General features: G+C 43.4%; 1 protein-coding gene across 50 annotated transcripts in view; it reads left to right on the top strand.

Moving 5' to 3' along the window:
- Positions 1 to 22,201, top strand: part of TNS1 (tensin 1) — a 319,529-nt gene that overhangs the window by 213,924 nt on the left and 83,404 nt on the right. For 36 of the 50 annotated variants that reach the window (XM_083583947.1, XM_083583945.1, XM_083583943.1 and 33 more), the window contains 12 exons: positions 1,375 to 1,424; positions 3,462 to 3,633; positions 4,425 to 4,475; positions 5,984 to 6,106; positions 9,342 to 9,406; positions 10,638 to 10,721; positions 11,795 to 11,907; positions 14,184 to 14,244; positions 15,573 to 15,648; positions 17,041 to 17,170; positions 18,750 to 18,815; positions 19,698 to 19,814. In XM_083583947.1, coding sequence (XP_083440073.1) covers positions 1,375 to 1,424; positions 3,462 to 3,633; positions 4,425 to 4,475; positions 5,984 to 6,106; positions 9,342 to 9,406; positions 10,638 to 10,721; positions 11,795 to 11,907; positions 14,184 to 14,244; positions 15,573 to 15,648; positions 17,041 to 17,170; positions 18,750 to 18,815; positions 19,698 to 19,814 — 1,108 coding nt within the window. The remainder of the gene's footprint in view (positions 1 to 1,374; positions 1,425 to 3,461; positions 3,634 to 4,424; positions 4,476 to 5,983; positions 6,107 to 9,341; positions 9,407 to 10,637; positions 10,722 to 11,794; positions 11,908 to 14,183; positions 14,245 to 15,572; positions 15,649 to 17,040; positions 17,171 to 18,749; positions 18,816 to 19,697; positions 19,815 to 22,201) is intronic. The other 14 variants (XM_083583940.1, XM_083583948.1, XM_083583946.1 and 11 more) reach the window with 1 other exon arrangement.

The following is a 22,201-nucleotide window of genomic DNA, read 5'->3' as shown; positions in this document are numbered from 1 at the left end:
AGAATTATTGTTCATTATTTATTTCATAACACATCACTGCTCCATAGATCCTAGTAGATGCTCCTCATTTCAGACACTATGATTTCACAGTGGTTCTTCTGTCTTGAAATTTTGATAATCTTTACAGTAGAGGAGCTGTGTGGTGATATTGACCCGGAGTGTTGTTCTTATTTCAACCCACACAAGCTATGAAAAGTACCCTCTGGTTATACTCTCAAAACTGTGGGTGGTCACAACCTTACAGATTTAGAGAGGCAGTCCAGAGAAGATAAGGGTGCTATCAGGTAGCCTACCAGTTAGCTTGTTAGATACCTGAAGATTTTGTGTGTTGACTTTTGCCTCAAAGCACTTGCTCCTTGATTGAAGAGGGAGTAGCTATGGGGTCAGACCTGTGGAAATCATCCCTCCAAGACTGAATAGCTGCTCTGTTTGTCTAGGAGCAAGCCCTTTCAGTCTTCACTGAGACCAACACAAGATACGTTGGCTGCCTCAAATGATTATGGTGCAGCATTTGAGAGGTGTGTGCCAGCATCTACTATGGCTGAGCATGCTGGAGCCCACCTCTTACTTTGTGTATCATTACAGTTGCCAATATAGGGAACATTTGCAACCTTGTAAAGGATTATACAGTTCCTTGGCTTCCATCATACTGGGTGTGAGGGACAATCTACCAATTGTGCCACCCCCACTTTGGATGCTTGTGCCATTAACTTGGATCCCTGGAATTCATGGAATCAGCCTTTGACATCTAAATACATTTTAGCTCAGAGCTCACTTCCAGGTCAGGTTGGGCCACCTGTAAGTATTCTTTGGGCATGAATCTGATGTACCCTTTTCCTTCCATGGAGCAATATTGGAAAGTGACTGTAAAAAAAAAGATTATTTTAACTTGTGTATTTTGCTTGCAAAATCTACTCCCCACCTCATTTTTTTGAGGGGCATGCTCTGGATTTCATTTGCTGAGCTGTAAAATGGAAAAAAGATCCTTAATTTGCTCCATTGGTGATGTTCAGTGAAGTAAATTTGATGAATTGCAGGGTGCAGTGCTGAAGGCTATTCAAATACCCGAGAAGTGGGGAAAGAAGGAGGTTGCAGTCTAACTGAAACTCCAGAACCTTAAATGCAGATGTTCCAGAATGAGCTTCTATGAAATATCTAGAACAGGGATATTTTGTGGGGGGGGGGGAAGCAGAAAATATCTTTGATCAGGCCACCTTAAAGTGATATTTTCCAGGTCAGGCTAGGCAGGTCAGGCTTAGAAGCTAGGCAGAAGGAGACCAGTTGCTTCCGTTCCTGCTGAACGTGTCACTCTACAATGAAGCAAGTACTGCAGTAACATGCTTTCTCACCCTTTTGTCACTCTCATTTTATTAGGTGTTTGCAAAGTCACCCAAAATTATCCAGGCACGACGTAAACCCTCAAGGTAAGGCTCAGTGTTTGATGAGAGTACTTCATGTAGAGTCTTCCTTGTGAAACTCAAAACACCAAGAAACTCAAGTGGGGTGAGCGCAGCTGTGTTCAGGTTCCACTTGCAGGTTTCCCACAGGTATCTGCTTGGCCAGTGTGAGAACAGGATGCTGGACTAAATGGACCTTTGGCCTGATCCAGCAGGGCTCTTCTTGTGTTCTTCCACTGCTCTCTTCATACTTAGGGACATGCAAAACTGCCTCCATTATTTCCATGGATATATCTGCCTTGCTTAAAATTGATAGCACATGTTCAAGATATTTATCTGCGAAAGCTAATACACTTTTTAAAACAAAACAAAACAAAACAAGGGTAAGGTTTTCCCCAGATAGTTATTTGACATGTTAGTTCATGTGTTCAGATCTGCTGTTATACTGCTTGGTTCTCATTTAAAGGCACAGAGATTTAGGATATGTTGTGCATGGCTCCTAGCTGAAAGGCAAGGAGTAACTGAAAGGAGTAACTGGAACTGAAAGGGGTAACCTTAAGAATATAATAAGAGCACTAAGATATCAGGCCAAAGGCCTATCTAGTTCAGCATCATGTTTCCTATAGTGGTCAACAGCATGTCTCTTGGGAGCCAAAAAGGGCAGTCACTCTCTTCTGCCATTTTCTCCCAGTAGCTAGTATGTTGCCTCTGATGCTGGAGGGAGCCTTTTCATGTGCACCCATGCTTCTTCTTAGAAAGAGCACTTACTGCCTTACTCTTGAATAGGGTGCAATGACATTTTTTGTTCCCTACTTATTTTATTGCCAGAACACTATTTTCAGGGTGCATATTAACATCCTGCACAAAGGGCAGCGCTTGTTTTTGTTCTACTTCCCCATGAATCCACAAACATTTTTGGACAAAGGGTTTCTTAATTCAGGATGCTTGTTAAAAGCTGAAAAATGTGTTTCCTTGTGGCCCTATGCTTGCGTTACATGGTTTCAGTGCTGACATCCAGTGTTTGGCTTAAATATTTCCCCTTCTCCAAACACACATGCACTTATAGACATTATACAACAATACTTCTTTATGGTGCTGTATTCCTTGGTTGGAATTATTCCCACAGCAGTTTCTCTGGTTGCTACAGTCTCTGGGTATCCCCAGATTTCATTCTCCGCATTTTGCAGCGGTCTTCCTGCACGATGGAACCATATTCTGCTGTGCAGTATTCCATTGAAAGAAAAGCTCAAAGAGAATGTTGAGAATGGTCTCTCTCTTCCTTGCAGCCACAGTATTGCCTTACTTCTGATAAGTGTTCATAAGCACACATGATGATTTAATTAAAATCTCCATGGAACAACTGCACTTTAAAAAATGTTCAGAAGCCCACTTGAAACACCCTGTGAATGTCCTCTAAAGTTCTCTGCAGAAGCAAAGTGAAACAAGTTTGTGTATTTATTACTGCTAATAATAATAGTTTATTAATCACCCTCCACCCAATTGTGTCATGATGATGTGCAATAAACAAAAACCGGGAGGAAACAGCTGATACATTTAAAATAAAACTAACACAATACAGAACAGATACTCATGCCAAAGGCCCGTTCTGGGAAAGCCTGCTGGGGAAAAAATGTATCCAATGGTTTCTGGAAAGGGCGGATAGTGGGCACCTATTGTACCTCAACAGGAATGCTATTCCACAGAACAGGCAGCCATGCTAAAAGTCCTGCTCCAGATTACTTGCTTTGCTTGCTCCATCAGCCTGCTGGAATATTTCTCGATTCTGTCCTCACCCCAGGTGCTGGTGGCAGCAATAGCTGCAGCAATGGTTGCTTGCTCCACCTGCTCACTTGGGACTTCTTGGACTTCCCTTGCCGTGTTGAAGCTTGGCTGCACAACAGACAAGTGCAAGTAAAGTAAAATGATGTGTATATACACACACATACATGCACACAGATGCACAAACAGTGCTAGGGGAAGATTACACAGACAGACTTTCCTGTCTTTATACCTTTGTTCTTTCCTCTCTGCCATTGACGGTTTAGTTGCTTCTCTTTGCCCTAGGAGCTTGAGCCTAAACCAGGCCATGGAGGATACTTGTGAACTAGACCTGGTGTATGTCACAGAACGGATCATTGCTGTCAACTTTGCAAGTTTGTCGGAGGAGCAGACCTTCTCTAGCAACCTGAAGGAGGTGGCACAGATGCTGAAATCCAAGCATGGGGACAGTTACCTGGTAATGTGTGGGATATTTTAATTCATTTTTACTGTCTTCAGAAAAATGCTGGGAGCAACTGCATTCTGTGAGCATTGAATTCTGACATCATTAGCTATATTCTGTTTCCCACAAATGCACCGTATCAAAGAAGTCTAGACTTTCTTTTGTAATTGGTCTAGACTTAACTCATTTTCCTGGTCACTGATGAAGCCCTTCTTTACTGATTTCTACTTTTCAAAATTTCATTGTGGTTTTGTGTCACAACATCTCTAAACCCCTTTCGCCATAGACAACACTGCTGATTCTGTCCACTGGGTGGTATTCAACTAGGATTTACTCAAAGAAGACTTAGTTATGTTCATTAATAGCAATGGGTTTACTCTGAGCAAACCTTAGTTGAACGCCACCCATTTTTGTTGTTAACGAAATGCTGGCAGCTTCAAAATCCTGAAAGCCCACCTCATTCACAAATCCATTTCATTTTCCATTCAAGTAAATTGCAGAAAATATATGGGTGCCTAAGCAGTACATGGAGCTAACTCTGAAAATCAATAATAATAATAATAATAATAATAATAATAATAATAATAATAATTAGTGTACAACTCATGCTTGCAATTCCAGGAAGAGGAAGCGCATGCGCATGTGTGTGTTTGTGGTGGTGGTGGTGGTGGTGGGGAGAAACATGTCATAGCCTTGGAATCCTGTAGTTGATGCGCCCATTCAGTTTTCTATCATATTGTTGCCCACAGGCCTCCACCTCATCAACCAACTCTTCTAACATGGTTTATTTCTTTCCCATCCACTAGCTTTTTAACCTGTCAGAGAAGAGGCATGACATCAGCAAGCTCCATTCCAAGGTAAGATGGAGATGCTTATTGATAAATCATGTTTTTTGGTGGAAAGGGTGAAAGAGAGATATCTATGACAGGTTGGGGAAGAAAACTCTATGATACTCGGGGTCTCTTCCAGCTATATAACTCCATGAACCTAAACATGCTACAATTCAACCTCCAGATCTACTTCCCCTCAGTTGTATGTAGTTTTTGGCTCTAGGCTTCAGTCTCAGAGGGGACTGCCTGAGTTGTTCCTGTTCTGCTTTTTGGAGTTCCCTCTAATGTGCTGCTCCTTAAGCCTTTTGTATGTGTACTTCTCTCTGCATGTTTGTTTTGTCCACTAATCCAACCATGCTGCTGCTGTCTTTGGTTGCCAAAGAAGCTGTTCATCCATCCAAAGCCAGGCACATGGCTGAAATACTTTGCCTGCCTCTCTGCTCTGAAGGAACAGCTAATGTTTTAGGTTTGCCACCACGTGTATCAAAGGACAGTGTAAGCAGGTTGATATTGCTAGGTTGGCAAGTTGTAGTCAGGCGGGGAGCCAGGGGCAAAATACCAATCTCCTAGAAATTTCTGGGACAGAGATAGGAAGTGGTTTCCTTCTGCAAGCAAAGGCTCTAGCTTCGCTGGTCAGAAATCACAGCAAAGCAAAAAGATGAGATAAAAGTATTGGAAATTGGGATATGAATGCAACCTAGCATTTACTGTATATAAGCTTTTGATGGTGTTCAAAGTACTTCATCTAAGCAATCTTTAGAACAACCCTGTGCAGTAGGTCAATATTATTATCCCCCTGTTTCAGAGCAGGGTAGAAGCTGAGGCTGAGATAATAGTGGCTTGCCTTGTGAGCTCCTGGCAGAGGCAGTCATTCTCGTAGTCAACACATGAGTATGCACACAGATCCATACTGTAGGATGGCCAATTATTCATCAATGAAGGTTGTTAGCATTGGCAGTTCTGTATGCAAAATATGGCCTTTGCAAAGTTTTGCTGGAAGCTCTTGAGATGTTCTTAAGGAATGTGCTCAGAGCTCCCCAACTTTCCATATAAACCCAGCCTCAAAACTCTGTAAAGTGGATTATGCCATGAAGTACTATGGGAATTTGTTGTCCTTTCATGCTGCCTCAGAATCTTGTGCCTGAATTGAGCTAGCCTCATCCTGCTTAATGGCCTTCAAAACTGGGATTTGTTGTTGTTGTTTAGTCGTTTAGTCGTGTCCGACTCTTCGTGACCCCATGGACCAGAGCACGCCAGGCACTCCTGTCTTCCACTGCCTCATGCAGTTTGGTCAAACTCATGTTGGTAGCTTCAAGAACACTGTCCAACCATCTCGTCCTCTGTCATCCCCTTCTCCTTGTGCCCTCCATCTTTCCCAACATCAGGGTCTTTTCCAGGGAAAACTGGGATACCTTTGTTCAATATCAACATCTAACCAAAAGTGTACCGGGGGAGGAATCTCCATCTTCTTTAACACTTTCCTTTCTTCTTCGTCTTCCTCTTGCTTGGAAACCTCTGCTCTCCTTCTGCCACAGGTGCTGGATTTCGGATGGCCTGACTTGCACACACCTGCCCTAGAGAAGATATGCAGCATCTGCAAGGCCATGGATACGTGGCTCAATGCTGATCCTCACAATGTGGTGGTTCTGCATAATAAGGTGAGAGAGAAGCGAAGGAGTTTTCCTTGCAGAGTTTCCATGTGGTTCCTTCCTCTTCTTAGTTGGAAAGGACAAGATAGGTGGTTGTGTGAATGGCAGCCATTTGTTTTTCACTTCTATGTGTGTGTGGTTTTTTTGGGGGGGGGCGGGGGTTATTTGGTGGTTGTTTTTATTTTGATTATATACTTTGTGGTTTTATATTCTGATTTTGTTCTGTGACCCGCCCTGAGACCTCCGGGTATAGGGCGGTATATAAATTCAATAAATAATAATAATAATAATAACACCATTTGAACCTGGCACCTGAAACTTACCAGGGATGGTGCCCACCTGATTTCTAATGGGAAGGAATCCCCTAGAATTGGGCCTACTACATGGAAGGCATGAGTCCTCATTGCCATAATTTGTGCTTCTGGTCTATGGGAGACCATTAATATGCTCCCCCAGTTCATCTCAGTGATTGGCTTAGGACACACAGGGTCAAGCAAGCCTTCAGGTATCCATTGCCTAACTTTTGCAGGGGTTTTGTACATTAGTGCAACCTGGCCTAGTAGCAGATGGGAAAGAAAGTCCACCCTCCCTTTAGCAAGCCTCTGACCAACACACATGGCCGGACTGGCAATTGAATTTTATTTCTCCATGGCAGCTGAGGGCAGTAGAGTGGCTTCACAGAAGGCACATGCAGGCTGTGTGGTGCACACAGATCTCTCTTCCAGTACCTCCCTGCCCTCATCATCTGTCTTTCTCTGCCTAATAGCAGGACCAGCCCTGACGCTGCTGGTATTGCATTAATGATCATATTTGCATTGTTGTTATACTTGGACATTTTATTCCTTTCATTGCTTATGTATGAGGATGGAGAGTGTTGCTGCTTATAAAAGGACTCTTGCTATTTTGTTCAGATCATTAAACTTCAGTCAGAAATGCAAGCAGTGGAAAAAGGAAGCAGTTTTCTTCTATGCCTGTAATGGGAATCAGAAAGTATAATGGGTATAAGAGTATTGGAAGGATAGTATGGGAGTAAAGATGGGAGTTGGATGGGGATTAGGTATTTAGCAAGTTGTGAAAGGAGAAGGAAGCATATCTTTATAGCTCACTAGACTTCTGTGATGAAAATGCATATGGATTTGATATGCATCAGATAACTGTGGAAGATTAATCAAATACCTTTTAGATGATAGTTTGGGGCTTTCTACTGCCTTTGGATTTCTGCTGTTGGTGGTGTAGTCCTTTGTTCTGAAATCTGCATGGAACCCCTTTGGAGAGATTGCTTGAGATTTTTGGAATGAGGTGCCATGAGTATGCTGATGACATCCAACTCTGATGGCTTTTTCAGATGTGATTTTCCTGGGTTTAAAAACCATAATTAAGCCATGAAAGTCTGCAGGGCCTGCACATTTCTCTCTCACTTTCTCTCCCTTGATCCTGGTCAGTTTACATTGCAGTTTCACATCATGTCCAAAATGGGGAAATATGACTTAATGCCAATTTATTAACCAGGATCTTAAAGCCAAATCAATCCAGCAAGGTTATTGTTTTCCCCAGGCCATTTGGGTGTGCAATGCAATTTATCCGCCACTTCAGTTTTTATTTCAGTGCTTTTTTATGTGTTTTGGTCCCTTTTTATGTTTTTGCTGTATTGTATTGAATGTTACTGTGTTTTATGTTTTTATGCTGTAACCTGCTTTGGATTGATCGGAACAAACTCTGTGCACAGTTTTAAGTACAACAGATAAAACAAAATAGACCCCGACAACAGATTCAGAGTCATACTACATGCAGCAGGGCAGCCATGCTTATTTGTGAATCTGCCCAGCTTGCTTATGGAGCAGGATTGGGGTGACACCCATTTTAAAAATTGAAAGAGTACATAGATGAGGGATGTTGGTGCTAACTTCTCCCCAATGAACTTCCTTGCCCTCCATTTCTCCACTGTTCCTTTCAAGCTTCCAGCACTGGAGTTGAATTGAGAGAGAGAATTGTTTGAAGCACAGCTAGCTTATGTTGTACCCTCCAGGTCAGGGTGGTCCAATACATGGCCCAAGGGCCCTCAGCAACATTTGACCCTTGTGCTGCCCTCCAGAGAGGTGCTGGGTTTTGGGAAAGAGGCGTGAGGGCTCTGATAGGGTCCTAGAGTCCACTCCTCCTTCCCAAAGCCTAGTTAGTGTTTCCCAGATTTGGGAAGGAGGTGGGAGGACTCTGGGACCCTGCCAGAGCCTTGCACCTCCTCCCAAAGCCTGGCATTTCTCTTACCTGGCTTTAGGAAGGCAGTGCAAGGGCTGGATTGGGTGGGGTGTCCCTGGGCTCCTTTGGGAGGAAGACTGGACTATAGATAGAAATAATAAACATAATACCCAATGGTTTCAGGGTGAAGCAGATAGGTATGCACAGCTCTCCATTATCCACTGCACTACAGCAGCTTTCTCATTTTAAAATAGCTCCCTGGTTAGACATTGAGCAGTTTGTGCTTTGAGGTATGACAGTGGGTGCACCAGTTTCCTCTGAAAAGCCTTTTCTTCACATTGTGGAGATTGGGTTTATGCTGCAAAATCAGAGCTCTCTAACGGCTTCTTAGATTCCCCACAGGTCAATTGGTGTCAAAGGGAACAGCGACATCTATTGACCGACCTTTCCTTCCTGGTGGAAAATGCATTGTAAGGAGTAATCTAGAGTGAAGCAGAATCAACCAGCTGGTTTCTCCCTGCCAGCCAACATAACCTTTGATTCTTTTAATTTCCAGTAATAGGCTGCCTGGTCTGAATGGAGCCTGCTCCTCTCAAAAGCCTGGACATATCAGTAGGACATTGTTCCACGGAATGCTTGAGAAATTAAACCTTTGCAAATGCCGATATGAAGTGACCTGATTTGGACCTTCCGGACCAACATGTAGATTGGAACTTAATTACCCACAGCCTTTCATGTTTCCTGGACATTCTGACAGAGTTCTAGGTGCAAAAATGTAGCAAGTTACATTTGCAAATGTGCATTTTGAGAGAAAACACATTTTTAAAATAGGTATTCAAATGCACCTTTTTGTGTGACTTTTTAAATAAAAAGAATGCAGAGTGATGTGGAAATAAGTGTACATAGGCAAAACTGACATGGATTGGATATTGTTGTTCTATTAACTTTGGAGAGATCAGACCTTTTAGTGGAGATGGATAGCTGCTTTCTCTTTTACAGGACTTTCTTACTGGTCACTCTAAACCACTTGTTTTGCTTATGTTTTCTGCAGGGTAACAGAGGCCGGACAGGAGTAGTTATTGCTGCGTACATGCACTACAGCAACATTTCAGCCAGGTAAGAGAGCCTCATGCTGTGTTCCATGAGGGGTGGTGAAGACCGTAGTTTTAGTGGTGAAAGATAAAGTGGAAGAAGGAACAGGCTATTCTGGAGTCTCTGCAACTTTAGCATGTCTGTTTTGATCATAGCAGTCCAGAAAACGACCTTGGAATGTACTTTCCTGAAGCAAAGTCCCAGATCACCCATCCTAATGCAGGCACTCCAGTCGTGCTCTTGTGCCGCATCAAAGCTGGTTCTGATTGTATGCACTTCTGTGATGCTGATCTATAGAACACAAAATACCTAATGGGAAATAGCTCTTGTCTGGCCATTCTTCTGTGAGTGGGAGAAGTTTCCCACAGCACTTTGGCTTCTGGAGAAAGCCTTTCTGTTTGGTTTATATGGGAACAAAGGGCCCCAATGAAGCTTCCTGCTGGCCAATTCTCCAGGGAATGAGCTTGAAGGGAGGTGGCCAGAGAGAGTGACTAGAGGGCAAGGCCAACAAAGAGGGATGAGAACATGCACTAGGGCTGCTGAGTTGGGGCGCAGAAGCTTTGATCTTCTGGGTCTCAATTTTTTGGTCCCAGAGGGGTCAGTGAAAAGAAGAAAAGTTTGTTATAGTTAGGCTGAGACCACATTTCCTGCTCTACAAGTTGAGGGAGAATCTCCAGTAAGTGACAGTATTATATATGTACTATACTAGAGAAAGAAACATAAAGCTGTGATATATGCATTGCTCTACTGAGGATTGGCTTATTGCATCAGTACCTCAATTGACTTATTGTATCAATACAGTCAATTGGCCAGTGCAGTCAATTAACGTATTGATAGGATGCCTAGAAATGTCATCATTTTTCATTTGAAACAAAACATTTGGCAGCATGATAACCCATCCCATGCATGTCTATTCAGAACCCCCACTGAATTCAGTTGGATTTGTTCCCAGTTGGGTGTGTATAGCCAATGTTGTGCCCTCTTGATGTTATTGGGCTGCAGCTCCCATCAGCCCCACTCATCATGGCCAATAGGCAAGGGTCAAAGGACTCCAATAACATATGGAGGGCAGCATGTTAGCTGACCTGGGATTGCAGCCTGAAATCACTCTTGAAATTCCCTATATCAATTATTGGGGAAGAAAGAAGAAACCTCTTCTTACTTGGGGCCTCTCTTTTTTTTCCAGCTCACCTACGAACTTTCCCCCCTTTCCCATGGAATATGTCTGTGCCAAACTCTTTTCTTTATTCCACAGTGCAGACCAAGCTCTGGACCGGTTTGCCATGAAGAGGTTCTATGAGGACAAGGTGATCCCAGTGGGGCAGCCATCGCAGAAGAGGTTAGTCTGGAGGGCAGGCTGGTGAGGGTTTTCCGCCTTCTATTGAGTGTGGGCTGTGAGCTTCATGGAAAAGACTGCTTTCGTTGTGAGACATTCAGAATGGGTGTCTTTATGGCTATCATAGTGTAGATATCAAAGCTCAGGATGTTTCTCATGTTGCAAAAAAACACTCTGTTTAGTGTTGAATTTCTGAAAGTAAGATACCTATTGGGCCTGCAGTGTATTTTCAGTCAGTTTCACTAGGTGGTGCTGGAGCCAGTCATGATGAGTCTTTGGTTTTGTTTTTTTTTTATAAAATTTTTATTGGTTTTTTTAACACTTAATAATAGACAATACAAAACAATACAAAAACAAACAAACATATAAACACGTATAATTTCTTCACATTTTTTTCCTAAACCTTCTTTCATCGACTTCCTCATACCTCCCCTTTCTGCATCCCTGTTTTGATGAGTCTTTGGTTTTTAATGGGCAAATGTTCCTCTGTCTTGTAGCCACTACCAACATCTCAGCATAAGTTCTCCTTTTTAAAGGGCGTTCCAGCATCAAAATATGAACTTTGCGTTACATAATATAAATACATTTTTCATGTCTGAAAACAGTTGCCTGCAAATAAAGTGGAACAGGGAATGAGTCGTTCTGCTGTAGACCCCTGAAGTAAATCAGAACCAAGCCCAGAACTGCACTAGCAAGATTTGACACCAAATGTAAATCTGGTTGGTACTCCAGAATATTAAGGCTAAAAAGAACCAAACTTGTGCCAACAGCTGTCAGGCAGATTATTCAAAAACAGGCCCTACAGTGCCTAAAGCCAGGGAAGGCAACACACTAATTCCAGACAAGTTCTGCTGAGCAAAAATCTTTCATGCCAGCTTCTGAGATATCTTAAGAAAATCATGAAGCACGTTTAAAAAACAAGCAGATTTAGAGACTTGTGGCTGAGACCTTAGTATAAAGCACTATGAGAGAATAGTTTCACACTGTTTACAGAGGGCAACTTTTCTTTATTGAAGCATTAGTCTTTTAAGAGGCTCCAACTTACCTCCTGACTACTCTTGTGGTTTCTTCCCTAGGTATGTCCACTACTTCAGTGGTCTGCTGTCCGGCACCATCAAAATGAACAACAAGCCCCTCTTTTTGCATCATGTCATCATGCATGGAATTCCCAACTTTGAGTCTCAAGGAGGTAAGTGGCCTTTTCCAACCCAGCCAACATCATGCAAACATAACTGTCGAGGCTGAAAGATAACAATGTCAGTTAGTTGATGAGGAATCCCATAATTTGTAATTCTCACTCCGGACCAACAGATACCAAAGAACAAAGTGACAGTATATTCAGTAGATAGAACAGACTGCGCCATTGTAGAATGCAGGGTGCAGATCATGTTTTTTAATGTCCTCCTCCATTGCAAATTTCTTGCAAGCAGAAAGCCAAATCAAGGAAAGGGCACATTAGGAACCATTCTCCTTGACATGCTAGTTTTCTGTTTGCGTGGATTTCTTTTTCTTCCTTTTTTATCTGGAGGAGGATTCAGAAGTGGTGTCCTACATGCCTAACCTGAAGTTGTGCAGTTTGTTTTACCACCTTATACTGCAACATGATAGGGCCAGTCACAGCCACAACTGTCTTGCTTTAACCCATTGCTCTTGCTTTCAGCAGCTTATTTTGGCAGCTTCTGTTGGTTTTATCACATGGAATTGGAGCAGATGTTCTCACATGTTCCAAGTCAGCTCAGATTCATCCACCTACTTGCAGTAAAATCCATTTTAACATCCTTGGGCCGAATGTTCTTGCAGTTATTCAATTCCAGCTCAGGATGTTTGATAAGAGCATAAGAACAACCCTGCTATGTAATTTCCAGTGTTCCCTCTACTTGTGTATCATGACCCTAAGACACTGCACAGCAGTGGAACAACAGTTTTGTGTCACCTTAATTTTTATTATGACATGTACTAGAACCTATGCATCAGGTGCTTGAAATGTAACATTTACTTGGCAGGTATGTATATGCATATGGGGGAGGGATTGTAAGCAGTGGGGTCAGAAGGAATTGAAATAGAAAACAGTGCAGATAGTGACAATTCAATTAGAGCTAGAATGCCTGCAAGATCAGCACTGCTACTCTTTACAACAGCAGTGCTAGGTGATAAAACAATCCACTTGACAGAGCCACGCTAATTAACATCTGTAGAGGGGAAGGAAAACATCAACTCTATTCAGATCCAAATGAGCAGAGCTGAACTTCCAAAATTCATATCGGTCTAATACTTTTATTAGGCCAACTGGAATGCCTCAAAACAGTATGCAAGCTTCTGACTTATCCAGATCTATTCATCAGCTCATGGTAAACAGAGTGGGGATAGAGAAGAGAATATATCTGATCACAGTCTTAAAGCAGAATGTGGGAGGCTGTAGTGGAAGTTCAAATGAGGCTTTGTTATCTGCTAGGCAGGTTTTAAGTTGCACCTGGAATTTTGTGGCGATTTGGTTGGCCTAATAAAGGTATTCCTCTAATAAGGATTTTGGGCTTTTCCCCATGAGCCAACATGGTTATCTTTTCTTATTGTGTAATTATTATTCCAATTTCTGGTTTCTCTTAGTTACTTTGACTGCACTGAACTTCCCCCCACCCCCCTTGCTGTCGCTTGTTTATATTGTTTTACTGTTTTTATTGTACACCACTGATATCCTTAGGGAGAAAGAGTAAAAGGATGATGATGATGATGATGATGATGATGTCAGGCAGTTTCATGTTGGAGCCGCTTGTTTTTCAAGTACTGCCGCTTTAAGATGAGTTGCAGAGTGTCCTGGCAGATTGAAATGTTACTGTACTGGGTTATATTGCTGTTTCAGATGCCAGATTTGTGTCCATTTATTCTTTAGCATAGGAACTGATACACACACGGTACCACAAGACTCTTCTTTGGTTTTGCTGCAACAGTCGTAAATCATCACAAGAATGGGGTGATCCATTCTGTGACACCAAGGCCCAGCTTTCAGCCATCTAGATCTATGTGGTCCTACACCCAGCACTCTTTGATAACTTTGATATACACACACATCTAATGTGAATGTCCTGGGCCTACAGATTGGGTGTTTTATTTATCTGAATTTGGCTGTCCAACAGAAAGCTGCACTAGTTCTTTTGGTTTTCTGTCCTCTGGGCTTTAGGCGCAGAGTACACCTTTGCAATAGAGAGAGCTGGGCAGGGGAAGTTAGTTCAGATACCTGAACCCCTTATGCCTCCAAATAAAGGAAGAGCCTGCTGTTTGTGCCGTGTTCTTTTCCAGGGCATCTGTCAGTGTCACAGATCAGGTCTTGTTGGCTGCAGGGTCACTGGAAAGCTCTCCTCCAGGCGAGACTGTTTGTCTTGGCCTCTTGCTGTTTGTTTTCCCTTCTCCAACTAATCTCCCTGACTAATGAAGGTCTTTTTCTCCCTGTCTCTGATTTATGTTTCTTAGGCTGTCGGCCCTTCCTCAAGATATACCAAGCTATGCAGCCTGTCTACACATCTGGAATCTAGTAAATATTGCCCTGGAGTTGGCACTTCTTTTTTTGTTTCCCAGCACTCATTTCCCCTCTGTTCCTTTCAGACCAATGGGGTGGGGACTCTGAATCTTGGGTAGAGGTAGGATCTGGGAGGGCTCTCATTGCACATCATTTGTGCTTTGCTCTAACCTGCCTTGCCAGGAACCTGCCAAGAACACCATAAAGGAGGGAGACAGTCCCTTCCCTAAAGACCTACTGAACTTCATAGGCATAGGAAAGGGCAGGAGAAGATATTACAGACATACTATCACCCATGAGAGCAGCATTTAAGACTCTCTGCATGTGACACTTAATTTTTCCTCCATGTGGGAAAAACATCATCTACTAAGCAGCCTTTGGTATGTCTACAGGGTTAAGCTGTTTTCAGCTCAGTATAACTTTTCTCCCAAGGAAGGTGGCAAATTGTTGTTCTATGAAACAGCTACAGGTCTTAATTGGCTATTCTTTTTTTTTTTTTTTTAAAAAATGGCGCTACCTAGATGAGTTTTAACTGAGGGCTTACTTATATTTAATCACTTAAATATAAAAGTGCATATTTAATAAATCTACACTAAAACTTTAGATGTGTTTTATTCAAAAGGAAATTTGAGATGGAAAGAAAGGCAGTCTTCAGTACCTTCTTTTTTGTTTTCAAATCAACAAGTGTGTCATCCAGTTTCAACCTCACCCATTAAAATTTGTCCTGACTGATTTTTGACCTGCGAAAGCTTTGGTTGATTCTTGTACTGACTGAATCTCTGGTTGCAGAGCAGCAGCAGCAGCATTGAATGAGCTGAAAGAGTTCTGCAAACATTTGTCTAGACATATGCAGCACTGTAGGGAAGGATTAGTACCTGTTTATGGGGTAGCAGCTTCCATATTAAGAAACTTCAGAAGTGGAAGTGCTGAGTAGATTGCGTAAAGGAGGTTAGGATTGTGCAAACAAGTCATGTTAAATTTTGGGACAAGATTTTGTGAAGATCATCTGGCATACAAGCTTTCTCATCAGCAATTTTATTATGGAAGCTCCTCAACCATGTCTTTGCTGATTGCTATAGGTTGTCTTGCATAATTGACATGTTCATAGTGCCGATCCCCTGTTCTAATCTCTCCAAATAAGACAGGAATGATCAGTGTGAGTGGCAAAGGAACTGTAGCCAACCAAGGCAGCCCCAAACTCTCACACTAGTTGGCTCTCCTCTGTTCTTCTGTCCCAATTTCCTGTTTAGATCTGCCCGAGTAGATGAGGCTCCTATGTGGACCCAACTTTAGGGAACAGCATCCCAGCTGTCTGTGCTTAACTTATTTCTTCTTCTTTGTAGCAACGTGCAGGGGGACAGTCAGACCAGCATCTGCATCACTATAGAGCCTGGACTACTCTTAAAGGGAGATATCTTGGTAAGAGTAAAACATAGCTGGTTCGTTTGTTTGCTTTGGTCCATTTTTTCCCATTGTGGGCCTTTGGCTCACTCAATTTAGCAAGGAATGAGAGAGAGGTTAGTTCTGTTCACATTTCAGTTCATGCTTCCTGAACCAATGAGGCTGCATACACACCATACATTTAAAGCACATTCCTCTCTTCACCAAAGAAACCTAGGAACGGTTTTTTACTACTCACAGAGCTACAAGTTCCAGCATCCTTATCAAACTCCAGTTCCCATAATTCTTTGTGTGTGCATGGGCTTTGAATATATGGTATATAGTGTGGGAATGTGGGTGGCGCTGTGGTCTAAACCACTGAGCCTCTTGGGCTTGCTGATCGGAAGGTCGGTGGTTTGAATCCCCATGACGGGGTGAGCTCCCGTTGCTATGTCCCAGCTCCTGCCAACCTAGCAGTTCAAAACATGCCAGTGCAAGTAGATAAATAGGTACCACTGTGGCGGGAAGGTAAATGGCGTTTCTGTGCACTTTGGCACTCGTCACAGTACTCTGTGTGCCAGAGGCGGTTTAGTCATGCTGGCCACATGACCCGGAAAGCTGTCTGTGGACAAACACCAGCTCCCTTGGCCTGAAAGGGAGATGAGCGCTGCAACACCATAGTCACCTTTGACTGGACTTAACCGTCCAGGGTGCTTTACCTTTTTTTACCTTATATAGTGTGTACACAGCCTTAGCAAAATGAAACACAGCTGTCCTTTGAAATTTGCACTTCTCCAAATTTTATGATACGAGTCCTCCAACCAAAAACTGCACCACTATGCATATGTCAGTGACAATAACATACAAAACATTATAGTAGGGCAGGCGTACGCAAACTCGGCCCTCCAGATGTTTTGGGACTACAGCTCCCATCATCCCTGACCACTGGTCCTGTTAGCTAGGGATGATGGGAGTTGTAGTCCCAAAACATCTGGAGGGCTGAGTTTGCCTTGCCTGTAGTAGGGGAAATTGCTTGCATAAAAATGTGTGTATTAGGCAAATGTGCATACAAACATGCATATATTGGGAGAGATGCACACAAAAATGCATACAAATTTGCATGCAGAATTTGTGAAGATTTTTTTGTTCTCAAATTGATGCAAAAATGGGGCAAACTGCATAAGGTTGAGAAAATTCGGAACTGACATGGACAGATTCATCCACCCCTACATGCAGCATTAGTAGGTGGTTCAGTTTTGGAGATGCCAGAATAGGATGCTGGAGACATGCACAGTCTGCAGGCCACAATCTGCTTACTCTGGGATACTGTGCAGTTGGTGTGGGGTGGAGAGAACCGTTTGTTTTCTGGCAGGTCCCCAAGCTTATGACTCTTCCCTTCCCTTCTCTTCACTGCCCATCACCCGCCGGCAGTTGAAATGCTATCACAAAGAGTTCCGTAGCCCAACTCGAGATGTGATCTTCCGAGTGCAATTCCACACCTGTGCCATTCATGACCTGGCCATTGTCTTCAATAAGGAGGACCTGGATGATGCCTTTAAAGGTAAGAACAATTGTATAAATGGGAATGAAGGGAAGCTGGCTTAGTAAGCAGAGGATCAAATCATAGGATTGTAGCATTGGAATGGACCCTGAGGGTCATCTAATCCAACCCCCTGTAATGCAGGAATCTCAACTAAAGCATGCATGACAGGTGGCCACCCAACCCTTGCTTAAAAATCTCCAATGTGTATAAGAATGTTGTTGTTTTGTGTGTTTTTTGTTTGGAGAGTGGTGCCCCCTTTCATGTAATGCAGCTTCCCTGTAGTTCCTCTCACTGTGGCACTTAAGAGTGTAAAGGAATATGCTGTTTATTTATAAAATTTATATACCACTTTTTAAAAAATGCAATGTACATAAAACCACATGGAACAATTGCCAATGGGCACAGATAAAATCAGGGAAAACTTAAAAGCAAATACTAAAATCTAGATAGGCTTGTTTAACTAAATTAAAAAGTATGAGCAAGTGCCTAAAAGAGTAAACAAAGTTTCCTGCCAGATGTTAACAGCAGAGAGTTCCAAAGGACAGATGCTGCCATGCTGAAAGACTAACTCCCAACAGATGTGAAACAAACATTATATGGCACTTATAAAAGTGGAAACTCTGCAGTTTGAAGAACTCATGTAGGCACATGTGGGGCAAATTGATCTTTCAAGTGAACTGGAGCCAAGCTGTTATTTTTGGTTTATGTTAGGATCAAATCATTTAGTTGGTTGGGCCACAGGTGGATTGGAGGATCTGTTGGTGACTTTAACTATTAACCTTCTCTGGAACTTGGCATTCTGTTCACTTACATTGTTATCCCTTCCCTGATTTTGATTTGCTGGACTACGCTTCTATTGACCATCATGACATTACCCAAAGTAGTGCAAGGATCAGTTTGGAAGTACATAAAAAAGATTCTGCCCCCCCCCCCCAGGCTTTATAGGCCAATTGAAATACCAGACAGGTGAATTGACCTCCTGTCCTCCTTCTGATTGTCCTGCCAGTGTGGTAGGCAGGGACCAGTGCTTGAGAGGGTCATGTGAGTGACTCCTCCATGGCTGCCAGCCATTCCAAGAACAATTCTTCTTCAGTCTTACTTCCATCCAAAAGCCATCACCTTGGCTCCACTAGAAAAGAGGAGACCTCATTGTGCTTTATTCGTATAGTGCCAATGCACATTTGAAGAGGGTGAGCTGCCTGGTGATGTGTGAGACAGTTGTTGGCTGTGATAAGAGTGGTCTTCACCAAGAAGTGCAGGGGATGGGAAGAAATGTCATAAACATACTCTCATTAGAGCTAAAGCTGTGTGGATGTTGTCTCATGGTGAACTGTCCTTTGATGGAATATAGCTAGATGAACCGAGAAAAACACAGATTATTCATAGTAGTCATAGCCATGAGGATGGGAAACTTGTTGGTGTGAGACCCAAGGATATCTAGACAGTGAAGCAATGATTCCTGTTGGCATATCCCTAACAGATCCCCACTGAATTCAGCTTCCCTAGCAGTCATGGTATTGCCCCAGTTTATATGTCCTCAGTCAGTATAGACAGCTAGATATACCTGAATATCCTTTGGTCTTCTCGTTCATTGCAGACGAGCGGTTTCCAGAGTATGGGAAGGTGGAGTTCGTGTTCTCCTATGGACCTGAGAAGATTCAAGGTACTGTGTTTTCTAATCACCAACCTCTGGCACCTACTGCTCCCATTCCCTGCTTCCTCCCCATTGCCAGACCCTACAGATCTGTGTATGGAGCTCCCCGCATGATTCCTTCACAGCTTGGCCATTCTTTGCTGATAGGGCAGGTAACGTTGTGTTGGGACTTCCCCTTCCCCTTTGTCATTGCTGCTGGTGGGCAGAGGGTGCTTCAGTTCACCAGCACCATCATAACTAAGAGCCAGCTGCTGATCCAGTTGAGCCACCTGGTCCTGCTTTTCCTTACCAGCAGACACCTTCTTTCCCCGTTCATGCTTGCTCTGGTTGATTGAGGCTTCATCCATGGCATTCCCAAATGTCCGCAGCGGACTCTTCTGGGAATAAAATCTTCCAGATCCATCTTAGGTCCTTGCCTGAGTGGCACTTCACTTGGTCTTAAGAAATGCCATATACTCAGTCGGACTATTAGTTTGTCTAGCTTAGTATTGTCCACACCTGTAGTAGCTCTCCAGGGTTTCAGACTGTGGTTGCTGGGAGATGCTGGGGATTAAACCTAGGATTTTCTGCATGTGGATCAGATGCTCTGCCATTGAGCTACAGCCTTGCTTGTCCTCAGGCTCTTCCATAGCTGCACACCCCACCTGCAGCCTCTAACCTTGTGCTGCTCCCCTCTCTCTACCCTTTGATTCCTAACTGTGACTCAGTTCTGGGTTTTCCTTGCATCATCTGTCTTCTACAGGTTCTGTTTCCCCTTTGTCTTGCTCCCTCTGTCTCTTGCCTTCTTCTTATCTTTTCCTTACCACATTGCTGGCTTCTTCTGTGACTGGGCATGCACTGGAAGGTGTCAGCCAGCTCTGTTGCTGAAACCGTGCTGTCCTTCCTCTGCAGGCATGGAGCATCTCGAGAACGGTCCCAGCGTCTCAGTGGACTACAACACCTCTGACCCGCTCATCCGCCGGGACTCCTATGAAAACTTCAACATGCGTCGTGAAGACAGCATGGAGGGTAGGTGCCTCAGACTCCCATTGTACACACCCTAGCTCACGGGTACTGGTGTGCTCGTGTGCCACCTGGTAAATGCCAGTTCAGTGAAAGCAAGCATTTTTTTGGCCTATTACTAGGGATAAACTTTCAAGAGGGCATGAGATAAAGCCTAGCATCATCTTACACTTCAGCGTTGTGATCCAAGTCTTAAATTGATGGATGTGCTTCCTTTGGTGCCCTTCAGATAGCGATATCTATAGCTCCCATCAGCATTCCTCCCCTATTTTCAAATAACATTTTAGGACAATGCACATGATTGTATGCATCTGTGAAGTGCTTCTCGATACTTTTCATGCAAAAAAGGGGAACTCTGGAAACTTATCAGAAAAAGACTTCATGGTTCACTAGCATTCATGCAGCACAATCAGTGCAGGTGGGGCTATGTTGATCTTTTGCTCTTCTGGCTTCCCAATGCCACTGCCCCTTACATTGAGGTGGAGTGGCAAGGCAGTGGGGAATGTGGCACAGAGCAGGAGCAGTGGTGGAGCTTCACCTGCACCATGCTAAGCTCCCTATTGCCTCACCCTTCTCCCTCTTGGTAAGCAGCAATATGCAGTGCTAGGAAGCACTAGCTGCTACTGAATCCACATGTTACTTTAAAAAACAGAAGCAAGAAGCAGGCCTCTGCTCCAAGGAGCTTACAGTCCAGATCTGTCACTGGAACAGGGATTGAGGGAGAGACAAGGGAAACAAAGCAATACTGAGAGGGAAGGAACAGGAGATGCTAGTGCAACAAGAGCTAGCTTTCATGCTCTTTGTTTAAAACAAGGTCTGAGTCAAGCAAGGGATCACAATCCTTACACAGGGTCTAATTGGCATTCCACCCCCCTTCTAGTATTCTTATCCCAAAGCATTTCTGCTTTCAGTCTTTGAATGGGAGTTCTTGAAAACCAAACCTCGATGTTACAATGTCTGTGCAATTTCCACTTCAAGCCGTCTCCCATATTGTGACCACACTTTTGAAGGAGCACAGTTTCTTCACTTAGATGCCGGAATTGGACGGTAGCCTTCCTACTTACTAGTCTGAAAGGGGGAGTGTCTGTGTGGGGTTGGTCGACTGGTTGTGGAATGACACAAAAGGGATGGAGAAGAATTAACAAGTATACAGATGGGCAACATACTACAACATTGCGTTTAGGTAGCTGCAAAAACGTGTTGGGCTCTGGAAAATCAAAGATTCAGGTACTTTTTGAAACAGGGTTGGCAGCGGGATATTCCACTGCTGAGCATATGACACAGAAGTTGATACATTAGGCTGTCTTTTTTAGAAACTTTGTTTTGTGCAACTCTCTGGTATGGAATGATGCCAATAGTGGCAGTGTAAGTAGAGCTCCATAAGGATTAAATACTTTCTGAAATGGCAATAGCTGTTCAACAAAGATGATCAGTGGACTGCCAACTTCATGCTCAGGATCTCCCTAAATCTCAGTCTGTTAGATGCTTGGGAATGAATGGCTTTGGGTGAATGGCTGTATTGTATGTGCTTTTGAGGGGTAGGGGAGGGGGAGAATTACTCTAAAACACACTTTGGAAACAGGACAATGGGTTGAATAAACCACTGTTCTGACCATAACTACCCAAAGCTGTACAGCAAGACTGTGGCAGAACAGGTAAAAAGAGGAGGAGGCTTTTTCCTGCAGCCCTATTGAAAACCAAATGTTAGTTACAGCAGTGTGAACCAATGTATGCAACATTTTCACATGGTGATGCATAAATCGGTTTTGTTTAAAAGTGGCTTGTGATATGAAAGCAAAGCCTACATTTTCCCTCTTTTGCTTCCTGTTACACATTAGCAGCACTCACAATACGCGGCTCAGAAAGTGCTTTTAGTGTCGCGTCTGGAATTTCCCCTTAGTGGGCAAAAATTGGTTTGATTTATAAGGAAGCAATTGCTAATGCAAGTAGCCACTGCAAATGCATCTTTTAGTCAGGCAGCCCCTTTGCCTTGACCTCTGCATCCAACTGAATTAAATTGGCTTGAGATCATCTGCCGCTTGCTCCCTTTCCAGATGAATCCCATGATGACACCAAAAGGGTGGGTTCCTTTTCCTAGGGCCAGTTTCCACTGAGGTCACTCGACAAACTTGGCAACGGTGTTTTATTTTGCCTTGGGTTCCCCTCACCCCAGTTGCTAAGTCATGGTCACTCCTATCCTTGCCCACATGCCTAGCACAGACTGTCACGGGCAGTCTGCCTCAGAGCCAGTGTACGAAGAGGAATGGGGAGAGGTGGGAACAGATGCATTTTCTGGACGGCCTGAAGGTCACGTGCAGCAAGCGGGCCCTGCCCAAGAAACAGATGGCATGGATGTTTGTGAAGTGCCCGACTGATGTGTATGATAAGGCCCA

This window comes from Podarcis filfolensis (assembly GCF_964270895.1).
Source record: "Podarcis filfolensis genome assembly, chromosome: 1".
NCBI classification, from domain to species: domain Eukaryota; kingdom Metazoa; phylum Chordata; class Lepidosauria; order Squamata; family Lacertidae; genus Podarcis; species Podarcis filfolensis.
Note: the sequence above shows the minus strand (reverse complement) of the source record. Positions and strands in the feature narration are given on the sequence as shown.